General features: G+C 54.1%; 3 protein-coding genes across 3 annotated transcripts; 1 reads left to right on the top strand and 2 right to left on the bottom strand.

Moving 5' to 3' along the window:
* Positions 1-2,060: 2,060 nt before the first annotated feature.
* Positions 2,061-3,883, bottom strand: LOC100220024 (folate receptor alpha). Its single transcript, XM_030255882.4, has 5 exons — positions 3,737-3,883; positions 3,416-3,563; positions 3,024-3,212; positions 2,814-2,949; positions 2,061-2,472 (listed from the first exon to the last, which is right to left on the bottom strand). The coding sequence occupies exons 1-5, from the start codon at positions 3,781-3,783 to the stop codon at positions 2,198-2,200; spliced, it is 795 nt and encodes a 264-aa protein (XP_030111742.4). The 5' UTR covers positions 3,784-3,883; the 3' UTR covers positions 2,061-2,197.
* A 1,319-nt stretch (positions 3,884-5,202) lies between these two features.
* ANAPC15 (anaphase promoting complex subunit 15) lies at positions 5,203-6,901 on the top strand. Its single transcript, XM_030255768.4, has 4 exons — positions 5,203-5,397; positions 6,225-6,284; positions 6,365-6,502; positions 6,642-6,901. Exons 1-4 carry the CDS (start codon positions 5,278-5,280, stop codon positions 6,687-6,689), a joined length of 366 nt encoding a protein of 121 aa, XP_030111628.1. The 5' UTR covers positions 5,203-5,277; the 3' UTR covers positions 6,690-6,901.
* Positions 6,902-7,121: 220 nt separating this feature from the next.
* Positions 7,122-8,498, bottom strand: TOMT (transmembrane O-methyltransferase). Its single transcript, NM_001282027.2, is given in 3 exon segments — positions 7,122-7,442; positions 7,640-7,852; positions 8,253-8,498. Coding segments are annotated over 3 exon segments (780 nt in total).
* Positions 8,499-12,031: the final 3,533 nt, after the last annotated feature.

The following is a 12,031-nucleotide window of genomic DNA, read 5'->3' as shown; positions in this document are numbered from 1 at the left end:
AGGACACATTCAGCGATCTCATCATCCTCCTGGGCCCCAGAGGCAGGCAGCCCTGTGCCTTCTGCTTTGCCCGGCACAGTGGTTTTGGGGGAGGCAGTGCTGGGCCAAGGACGATAACTAAATAACCAGTAGTAGCCTCCAAATAGGTGTCGTGAGCGCGACATTTCACTGCTGGCCGGTGTAAAAGCTGATGCTCAAAAAATTTGCCGAGGCAATCGTCGAGTACCTGGAGCTCTCCGAGGACCCTTGCCGTGACATCCCTGGAGCACGGAGACGCTGCTGAACGACGATGCAGCAACACCACATTACCTAAGCAACAGCTAAAAAACCTTTTGGAATGGATTTTAGTTAACTTCCCAATACTGAACGTCTTTACCAGAGACTTTTGGGACACAGTTGGACATAGACTCTTTAATACGACCGCCGCTGAGCTCGTCCCGGCGTGCAGGGCGTTGGTCGAGCTGTTTGCTGCACAGACCACGCCCGCAGCAGCCGCTCCTCCCATCCTTGTTGTTGCTGAGACTCCACTCCATTCCTCCGCGCTTCCGTGTCTCCAGAGTTTGGCACAGGTTTCGCAACCCAAAATAAGACACTACACCCTGAAAATTCACCATCATCAATCTCAAATTTAGAAAATTCCCAGAAAGGTTTTGATAACCTTCAACTAACAGACTGGCATGAAGTCAGACGCGAAATATGCAAAGAGGAAAGTTTAAATCCTTTGGCAATGCCTGTGGTCCTAGAACATGGACAGCCATCCCATCTCATGAGCTGAAAGAATTACGAAAATCGATAAAGGACAGTGGTATTTGCTCTCCATATTTTAAGCAACTGCTGAAAAGTATACCCTGGAAGGTACATACACTCACACCAACTGACTGTAAAAATCTTGCTCATATAATTCTTACAGATTCACAATATATGCTATGGGAACTCAAATGGAAGAGACTGATTGCAGGGGTTCTAGCCACTTACAGACAATGCACTGATGCAGACCTTCGTGTCCTCACCTTGTCTAAGCTAACAGGTGACCCTCCTGATTATTAAAATGATAATCAAGTGAATTTACCCAGAATGGTGTTAGATGATATCAGAAAGATGGCTCGCAGAGCCCTTTTGCAAATTCAGCCTGCAGGAACTTTCGAAAAAGTCTACAATCTGCTGTAACTTCAGGACCTTGCTACTTCTGAAAAAAACCTGGCCCAAATATCTAAAGGAGCTCTAAGAAGCAGGCTTGATCATTTTAATAGTGCTAGTTGTAGTTTTATTTGTAATACCCTGCATACTTCAGTGTGTGCAAAATTGATGAGAAAGAGAGTATCTAACATCTTAGTTGTTCATCAGAACGGGGGAGATATTGGGGAAGATGAAATGGGAAAGCCTTGTAAATATGTTTGCTTAGCAAAGAATTTGGAAAATACAGATTCTGTGAGTGAAACTGAGATGAGAACAAGCTTTGAGATTTCGGACCTTGGTTGCTGAGCAACTGGTGGACAGTAGTGTAGCTAGTAGAAGGTAACTCCCTTTTTTGACCCACAGACAGATTCAAGGGAGAGATAAAGTATTCTGTCTCATCCCTCAAAAATTGATAGTTTATCCCACACATGCAACCCTCCCCTGAAGTATGATGAATCTGTAATCCCACTGGTCCAAAGTCCTATTCTGCACCCACTTTCAAGCCCCCTTGATAAGACGTTCCCATGAGACCAGGCCCCCTTCCTCTGCCCCTCTTCCTGCCCATTCTCCTGCACTCTCTCCCTCCCCTTCTCTCTACCCTCTTAGAACCTCTCTTAGAACTCTGTTTCGCCCTGCCCCTACTCCTTGGGGCCTGCTTCGAGCTGCAGCTGGCAGCTCTGCGCAGGACCCCACAATAAACCATATATCCTAACACCTGACTTCAGAAATCTGTCATCTCCATCTGTCCCTACCGTCCAGGACCAGCCCTTGCCACAGTCTGCTTCATGTCCCCCCCAGAAGCAGGATGAGACAAGCAGACACCCCCTAGGTCCCTCAACCATCCTACTGCCCCCCCAACCATCCCACAACACCCCAAGACCAAGCAGGGCAGGAACATTTATTCATGAAGCACGTGCCTTGGTGGGGGACACAGCTTGGGAACATTTCATGAGGAGACACAAGGCAGCCTGGTGACCTCCCTGACCACCTACTGCCTGCTCCTGCCTGCAGCCCCTCCTGCTCAGAGCAGGGCCAGAAGGGTGAGGGGCAGCAGGGACAGCAGGATAGAGAGCGGGGAATTTGGGGGAGCGTCACCATGGGCGTAATATTGGGCGACAACAACGTTGGGGTTCCCCTGAGTGGGATCGAACCACATCTGGATGCAGCGACCGCTGCCACGGTGGTGGGATGTGTAGCGGTAGGAGCCAGACCAGATCTGCTCACAGAGTGCAGCTGCCGTGGGGAACACAAACTTGAACTTCTGGCACATGGCGCCCTTGGGACACTGGTTGGTGCCTGGGAGTGGGAAAGGGGTGAAGTGAGTGAAGGGCTTTGGGAAATAGGTGTTGTTCCCCTGTGCATGGGGTGTTCCCACTGGCATTGCTGGGGAAGAGAGAGTTGACCTCAAGTTGGCACAGGGTCTACCCCACATGACATGAGGACCCTGACCCACTCATATGCACAGGGGACTCTCACCTGGCTGCCACCCCCACCCCGTGGGGACCCTCACACCCCTGAACCCACTCACACCCACCAGGGAGGGTGGACACAACCTCCCCTGCAGCAAGATGGATGGTGACTGGAGACCTACAGGAGAGTCGAGGTGTGATGGGGGCTGCCCTGCAACCCCCACTCACCTGTAGTCCAGTTCCAGCCCTTGTGCCAGTTGACCTTGCAGGTGACAGCATCCTGGCAATCCTCCCACCACTGCTCACAGTCCTCCCGGCACAGTGGCACATTCCGGATCCGCTCCTTCCGCCAGCTGGTGTCTGCCTGCAGGGCCCCCAGTTTTCTCCAGTTCACCCCAGGGATCCTGGTGGGTGGGTGAGGGTGGGGTCTTCACCTACCTGGTCGATCCATGGCCCCAGGTTAGGGGAACACTCATAGAGACACAAGTCCTGGATGAAGTGGCGCTTGCATTTCTCTGGCATGGCCCCACAGTGGTCCCAGTTGAAGTTGTACAGGTAGGACTGGTCCTGGTGAGCTTCCAAACTCGTGTTGGCAGTGCAGCAGGCATTGTCCTTCCAGAGGGTACACTGCACCAGGGCAGCTGGGGCTCAGCTGGGACCCATCAGGACCCACCAGGGCTCAGCTGGGACCTGCTGCAGGTCCAGGGGAAGCACCAGTGCCCATGGGTGGGTGACACTGGCTGATGGAATTCATGTTGGGGCACAGAGCCCTCCAGCTTCCATCCTGGTGACACCAGTGGGAGCTATAGTGCAGTGGATGAGGACCGTACCTGCCCATAGAGCTGCCCCTCAGGGCCAGGCTCTGTTTTATGGTGCTTGGCATCCATGCAGACGTTCAGCAGCGAGTCCTGTGTCACTGTCACTGCTGCAATGGCAGCTGGCCAGGCCACCAGCAGAGCCAACACCGCTGCCATTGCTCTGCCAGGGCAACAGCAGGTCAGGACAGCAGCACTGAGAGACGCAGTTACAGCAGGGACAAAGTCCCCTGAGGTGCACGTGGAAGCGCGGCAGCACACGGTCACCGCCCACGACCACCCACAGTGGGGTCAGGGATCTTACCTGGGGATGCCAGAGGGGTTCAAGGCTCTTACCTGGGGGGCAGCTGGGCTCCAGGTGCTGTGGGACGAGCACAGCTCATCTCAAAGGTCGTGGCGCAGCACAACCCGTGGTCGCTGATCACGGGACGTGGGAATGCAGCGGATTGGGCAGCACTGAGGACACGGAAGAGACAGTGCACCCCACCCTGCCACCCCACTGTGTCCTGGATTGACACTCATGCCTATCCTGGCCCCTCATCAGCCCCACATGCAGCTGGGATTCATCCTCCTGGCGCCAGGCTGGGGCCAGCACCAGCCAAAATCTACTTAAGGCTATTTTTCCTTCCCTCCCGTGGGAGGTGGCCTGATTCCTTGACACCAGCACAAGGGGCAGGACCTGGCCCCCCAATACCACAGGGTCCCTGTGAGTCACTGTGAGGCAGGGAACACCACAGTGGGTAAGAGATGTTGCTGGCAGGGACAGATACCCCCTGTGGGGTCACAAATGGCCACAGCGTGGAGGCAAGTACCCCTCATGGAATTACAGGTACTCCAGGGAATCACAGATGCCCCATGGAGGGGGAGCAGATACCCCATCAGCATCACAGATACTCCTCACTGGGGTCACTGGTACCTGTGGGGCGGTCACATACCCACCATTATTCACAAATACCCCAAAGGGGGCACAGATATTCCGTGGTGATCACAAATACCCCCTGAGGAGAGTCACAGATGATCCCCATCGGGGTCACACATCCCCAGGGGGTCACAGATGTTATGTGTGGTAGATATAATTCGTGCTGTTTCTAGTATGATATACGTGATATTAAATATTTGTTGGAGTATACATGTTTGTATTAGGAATCCCTCCCCCCACCCTCGCAGGCGAAACCTGGTGTATGTTTAAACCCGATTTACACGTAAAAGATGCGGCTCCTCCAGGAGGGATTCGGGGATGCCCAGGCGCTGATTATTGCCTGAACGACCTGAGATGGACATTATAGAAATATTATAGAAATCCTTGGGCAGATTCATATGAATGCAGCGTTCCCACAAATTTCATCAAGGGATTCACCAGCTCCAGGACACGGAATCGCTCTTCCTCATCACCAAAAAAAAAAGAAAATCTCATTAACCTATGGACTGTGAATGGAAGAAAAGACTGACTGCCGAAATCTTGGCCTCAGGCGGAATTTTCCCTATAAAAACCCCTTGTGCCAGGATGGAGGTGTGTGGGCACAGAGGAAAACCTCTGCTGAGGCTTTGTTGCACACCCAGCGCCGACCCCGGGCTCGGTACTGCTCTTTCCTTGTGGCTGGCTAGATAGAATCTGATTGCAAAATAAATACTTTTTAAAATTTATTTTAATTTGGCTGGACAAATGTTAATTTACAACACAGACAGCTCCGGGTCCGGTCACGTCCGCCCGGCCCTCACAGCGGCCCCACACGGGACGCGCGGTGGGCGGGGCAAACTCGGACCTGTCAATCATACGAGGCCACGCCCCGCCGTTCTCCCGCCGCTCTGCGCATGCTCCGTGCGCCGTTACCGGTTCCGGGTTGCGCTCCGCCGCTGGCCGGGCTGGCGGCCCCGCCATGTCTACGCTGTTCCCCTCGCTCCTGCCCCGCCTCACCGAGCCCCTCTGGTTCAACCTCGACCGGCCGTGCGTTGACGAGACCGAGCTGCAGCAGCAGGAGCAGCAGCACCAGGCCTGGGTGGGCACCGCGGGCCGGGTGTCATGGGGCCGGGGGAGCGGGCCCGGCTCCCTCAGCGGGTACGGCCCTGAGGCGGTGCCCGGGCCGGGGGTTCCTCCGCTGCCCCCGCTTGTCACCGACTGTGCCCGTGTTTCAGCCTCTTGTGCCGGTGTCGCTGCTGCCGTGTCCCTCATCCGTCTGTCACGCTCCCCGTTTTATTGTGCGAGGGTTAATTAATAAGATGCTGCTGTAGCTACGCGAGCTCTATATTAATTAATTAACTAATCTCCCCAGGCAGGCAAGGAGCGATTTTTGATCCTGGTAGCGCTGTGAGCGTGGTTTTGTGCTGCAGTGCCCCTGAGTGTGGGGGGAAGAATATCTATTTGATTAAAGTTAAAAAAAAAAAAAATCAGTAATTAAGTTTTTATAATTAAATAATAAAGTTTAAATCAATTAAAACTTCAGCACGTAGAAGAGGTTCCAAGTCCCTCTGGGTGGGAGGTGCTGACGTATTTTAATCGAGCTTTAATTATCTGCTGTGGTTGTGTTCATCTGGCTGATCGGATGTCCCAGATTTGTTTATTTTTTGACAAAGAAATACGTAAGCTTTATGTTTGGGCTTCTGATGCCACACATGGGGACACCAGTGTCATTGGGACCAGCCTGCTTGGTGCCAGGCTGTTCAGGCAGGTGTCTGGAGCTGCTCTTCCCTGCTTGGCCAGGAGATGCCAGGCTGGAAATAGGCATGATCAGCAAGCGCCACAAGCCAGCAGCTGAGCTGAAAGGACCTGTTTGCTGGGGTGTCACAGAGTTATTGGGGTGCTCACCCGCTTCTCTCTTTTCCCCAGCTCCAGAGCATTGCTGAGAAGGACAACAACTTGGTGCCCATAGGAAAACCAGCGTCCGAGGTGGGTGTGTGGGCAGGGAACAGGGGGTTGGCACAGGGCTTGAAGGGAAAATGGGGTTGCTGGAGCTGTTGTGTCCACAGCACTATGATGAGGAGGAGGAGGAGGATGATGAAGATGATGAAGACAGTGAAGAGGACTCAGAAGATGATGAAGACATGCAGGATATGGATGAGATGAACGATTATAATGAGTCTCCTGATGATGGGGAGATCAATGAGGTAATAGTGTGAGACCCCAAAGCAGGGGATGTGAAGTGTGTGAGACCCTGAGCATGAGCTCCAGGAGCTGTCTTCTCTCCTTCACACCCTCAATTAAGTTCTTGCACAGGGGGAGATCTTAAACTTCTTTCTTTCCTAGGTGGACATGGAGGGGACAGAGCAGGATCAGGACCAGTGGATGATCTGATTCTGCCACAACCACACCAAACCAGAGGCTGGGGGAGAGCCTTTGCCCCCCACGGCTCTGGGGGATGGGACGGTTCAGTGAAGCTCCTCCTTCCATGGGCGCTGCGTGGGGCAGCAGGTTCAGAGGGAAACCCCACAGGGGAACCAGAGGGGAGACTGCCAGCTGGCATACTGACACATCATTTCTAATAAACTCAGTTTTCAAGAAAACAACCCCAAATCTGGTGTCTGAGGCCACCAGGGAGGCAGGGGGTACCACCCAGGCAAGTGCAGGGCAGATCTCCCTGTGCAGTGCAGGCAGGAGCACTGCAGGGAGTGAACCCACTCATTGCCCACTGCACCCCAGCACAAACCACAGAGGCACTGCCTTTTCTCCAGAGCCCATGTTGAAGCCAGGGCAGGGGTTGGGGAGTAACTGGGGCCATCACGGGGCTCAGTGGGTGCCGGTGTAGCGGAGCTCGGCGATGCCATCGGGAATGGCGCGGAAGTACTCCAGGCTAGCGCGGTGCACCTTGCAGTGGTATTTGCCACAGGTCTTGGCATACTGCAGGAAGTGAGGTGCTCCAGGGAAGAGGACATTATCAGCCAGGATGGTGGCCCCCTCAGCCAGCAGCTGGTGGCTTTCCAGCAGCCGTAGATCCCGCAGGTAGCAGCGTTTCCAGTGGTCCATGAAGACCAAGTTGGCATTCACCAGGCCGTGCTTCTCCCGCAGGCGTGGTATCACCTCCTCCGAGGGGCCCACGATCAACTCCACCTGTGCTGCATCACCCTCGGTCACTGGGACAGGGTGGCAGGGTGCCCACCCACCACCCTGCTTTACAGGGTGGTGAGAGGTCCACATGGGACAGGATATTTCTCTTCCCACACACACTGCCACAGCAGGACCCCCACCCATCTCCTCCCTGTTTTCACGTGCAGAGCTGGGCTTTATCCCAGTGCCTGGGTGCTCACCGTTTGCTCGCTGAAGCCAGCCAGGCGGATGACCTTCTCAGCCACAGCAGCGTGTCGGGGGTCCCCCTCGATGGTGTAGAGGCGGGCACCTGGGGGCAGCCCCTGTGCCAGCAGGACGGTGCCATAGCCGCAGTACGTGCCCAGCTCCAGCACCCGCAGCGGTGCCCGCTCCAGCAGCACCCGCTCCACGATCCGCCCTGGCACGGCATGTGCCTCTCAGCACCCACCAGTCTGTGCCACCCCAGCCCTGGGCAGGGCAAAGGTGCCAAGCAGTTCCCAGTGCCCAGAGGGATGGAGGAGAGCCATGCCAAAAATGCCACAGCCAGGTGGATGATGCCATAGCCATACCAGCAGTGCCATGGCTGTGCTGGCAGTGCGATGGCCACATCACTGGTGCCACAATCAAGCCAACAATACTATGGCTGTATCAACAATGCCACTGCCACGCCAGTGGTGCTGTGATCACACCAACACTGTCACAGCCACGTCACTGGTGTCATCGCCATGCCAGCGGTGCCACGGTGGTGCCAATAGTGCCGTGGCCACGCTGGCAGTGCCATGCCCTGTGTGGCGTGGAAAAACAAGGGTGGCACTCACCTTTGTCAGGCCCCACACAGCTGAGGTGCTCACAGTGGTAGCACCACTGATCGAAGGTCTGGAGGATGTGGTGGGGGTCCCCAGGGATGGCGTGGGCCAGCAGGTACTGGAAGGCGCGCTGCTCCCGTGAGGTGCCCGTCAGCCGGTCCCGCAGCCAGGCCACCAGCACCGCCCGGTACAGCAGCACCAGGTAGTGCCGGTACCGGATCAGCAGGGTGACAATGAAGGGGAGGAAGGCCAGGGCAATCGCTGGAGACACCATCACAAGCAGGCGAGGCTGTGCTTTTTTGCACAGTTGCTGAGTTGACTTTGTTAGTTTTGTACTTATCTTGGGAAGTTCTGCACCCTTTGTGTACACTATCAGTAGCATAACCTTGGGCCCAGGCTTTGAAAATCTCCCTGTGCAGATATCATTGAAGCATTGTGAGCCCTTTAACCGTAACAAGGCAAATCTATCTCCTCACAGGGGATGCTGTGGTAGGATGTCCTTCCAGGGTGCCAGCCTCACAGCTCCCAGTCATGCCACAAGTTGGCTGTGCTGTGCACCCCCTGGAAGTACCTCTCCCTGGGCTCCAGTGCTGCTGGGCCTGTAGGGCTGGGGCACCCCAGGATGCTGTAGAGATCCCTGGGGAGTGCTGGGGACCCATCTGCCAGGATCCAGATATTGGGGTTGGCAGGGCTGGCATTCCAGGAAATTGTGCTGCTGTGAGGGGCCTTGTTCAGCACAACCCCTTGCACCCCCCTTGGTCCAGCTTTGCTGCTCCCATCCCCCATAATCTGCACCCCACACCCTGCTCCCCACACCCTGAGCTGTTGGGGGTGCCCAGCCACAGCGACAGGATAGGGCAATGGGGGTGGCACCTACCTGTCCCCACACTCCAGGCAGGCAGAGGCACGCAGTCCTGTGTGGAGTCCTGCTGCCACTCAATTATTGATGGTGTCACCGCAGCTGCAGCTGCTCCTGGAGCTCCGGTTACCAGCTCAGTGGGGCTGGGCAATGGAGACGGGGCCAGGCTGGGGCTGGGAGGTGGTTCTGGGCTGCACAAGGGGCCCTGGGACTGGGGTACTGATACTGGAGCTGGGGTACTGATACTGGAGCTGGAGTCCTGTCACTCTGCACTGAGAATACTGGAAACACTGGGCAACAGGAAAGCTTCCCTGCTTTCCTCTCCCCTTTCCCACAGCAGCAGGATGGAGAGGAGGCACAAAAGGTAAAGATCTCAGGTTGAGATAAGAACAATTTAACGGCTGTAAGAAACTTAACAGTAACAGCAACAATATTAATGACAAGTGGTACAAGAAAAGAAAAGATTCACATAGAAGACCCCCTTCTGACAACAGATGATACCAGACAACTCCCTCTGGCAATTTACTTGAGTTGGTGTATGACAATGGTGTGCTCTTTGTCCTTGTGGCATACAAACTTGTGGCATACGGTCCTTGTGCCACAAGGACTGTGTACACCGGACATTTGGCCCTAAAGGGGACTTTGTTATTTGAATTCCTACAGTTGACTCAGCCTCCAGCACTACTATTTCTCTCCAAGATACTGGGTACCTTGCTCCATGGTGTTCCACGTGCCTCAATGCACTACTCAATCATCCTTGAGAGATTGCCTTTCCCTCACGCTTGACAGGAGCTGCCTTCAGAGCCTGAGAGTTTTTGTCCTCTTCCCGATGCCCTTGTCAATGTTCACACCCCAGGACAAGGATCCCAGCTGCTTGGCTTCGCTAACTGGCAGCTGGAACCTTTTCCCACATCTTACAGCTCACCTGGGGCCATGGACCAGGTGATTTTCTCCTCCTCCTGTTCTGAGGGCCCTGCTTCGACATCCCTCACTAACTGGACTGATTTTGTCTTGGATTCCTTCTTCAGCTGCTCCCCTGGTTCAGCTGCAGCTGGCGTGGCCGTGGCTCCTGTGGCTGTTTCCTCCTCCTCCCTGAGGGTGCTGTCCACTGTCCTCTGGAGCTGACACAGCATCCTCCTTGCAAATATTCTGTCACTTTATCAGAGCCCTGTAGCTGTTCAGGGGTGAACTCCCAAACCACTGGAGCAGAGGATTTCTCAAAAGATTGGCCAGTTTTCTCGCACATTCCATGCCACTCATGGCCATTCCCCCTTGGGACAGGTGTCTAAGTGGCCTTCTTGGAAATCTCTGTTCTGCCTCCAAACGTGACTAAACAGAGTGTGGGCTGCACTGAGGCATAGCAGACATAGCAACAAGAACATGCTTTCCTTACCATCCAAAGGGAATTCAGAATTCTCAGAGCCTGAAGGAGGAAAAGGGGGGGAAAAGGAGAAAATCATCCTTCCCCTGTTCCCCCCCCACAGATTGGGTATGGTTATTAATTGACTTCCAAAGGCAGCGCTGAAGTAAGGGCAGGAGAGCAGCACTGAATACACATCCCACAGTACCCTCATTGCCCTCGATATCATCATGTCATAAACTCACATCCCACAGTAGAGCAACAAAGAAATGCTGATCCTCGTCCCTGCTGCATAAAAGGTCACCCTGAGGAGCACATACAGGAATACATGAGCAGAGCCAGGGTCAGCCATGCCCACATGAACAGCCCAAGCACCATTGTGGCCAGGAGCTCTGGACCTAATACAGCAAAAGCTGAGATCACATTTGTTTCCAACCTACTATACTGTTACCTCAACCTTTAGTGCCCCTATATGCTGGGTAACAAACAAGGACAGTCTTGGTTTAGTCCCAGCCAGCAATCAAGCCCAACACATCAGCTTGCCCACTCCCCCATCAGAAAGATCAGAGAGAGAATTGGAAGGGCCCCATCATGTTATAGTTATTTGTGACAACAAACACCATCACTCCAGACATCCCTCTCTTCCTCCTTGGCTGTTATAAATTAAAATTTGTCCAGCCAAATTAAAATGAAAAAATAAAGTATTTATTTTGCAATCAGATTCTATCTAGCCAGCCACAAGGAAAGAACAGGGCCGAGCCCGGGGTCGGCACTGGGTGTGTAACAAAGTCAGCCTCAGCAGAGGTTTTCCTCTGTGCCCACACCACCATCCTGGTACAAGGGGTTTTTATAGGAAAAATTCCACCTGAGGACTGCCAGGATTTCGGCAAAAAGTCCTTTCTTCTATTCACAGTCCCATAGTTTGGTGAGATTTCTTTTCTTGGCAAGGAGGTAGAACAATTCGATGTCCGAGTTGGTGAATCCCTTGATGAAATTTAGGGGAACCCTTCATTCACGTGTCTCTGTCTGGAGGATGTCCATGATCTCCATTTCGGGTCATTCACACAATGATTAGCGCCTGGACATCCAGGGTGGGCGGGACCCCTAATACAAACGTGTATACTCCAACAAATATTCAATATCACATATATCATACTAGAAACGGGCAAATTATATCTACTGCACGTAACATTGCCCCCTGGTTCTATTCTGAGCACTGAAGGGAACCTGGGGGCGCTGGAAATACCAGGACCCCTCAGAGCTCCCTGCAGGAGCGCACAGAGCATCATTCCCTGTGTCCGTGTGTCTCTGTGTCCATGTGTCCGTGTGTCCCTGTATCCCCGTATCCCTGTATCCCTGTGTCCCTGTGTCCCTGTATCCCCGTGCGCCTGTATCCCTGTGTCCGTGTGTCCCCGTATCCCTGTGTCCGTGTGTCCCCGTGTGTCCCTGTGTCCCCGTCTCTGTGTGTCGGTGTGTCCCTGTATCCCTGTGTATCCCTGTGTCCCTGTGTGTCCGTGTGTCGGTGTGTCCCTGTGTTCCCGTGTTCGTGTGTCCCCGTCTCCGTGTGTCGGTGTGTCCCTGTATCCCT

This window comes from Taeniopygia guttata, chromosome 1 (assembly GCF_048771995.1).
Source record: "Taeniopygia guttata chromosome 1, bTaeGut7.mat, whole genome shotgun sequence".
NCBI lineage: Eukaryota > Metazoa > Chordata > Aves > Passeriformes > Estrildidae > Taeniopygia > Taeniopygia guttata.
The sequence above is the reverse complement of the archived record's forward strand: the minus strand, read 5'-3'. Positions and strand labels throughout refer to the sequence as shown.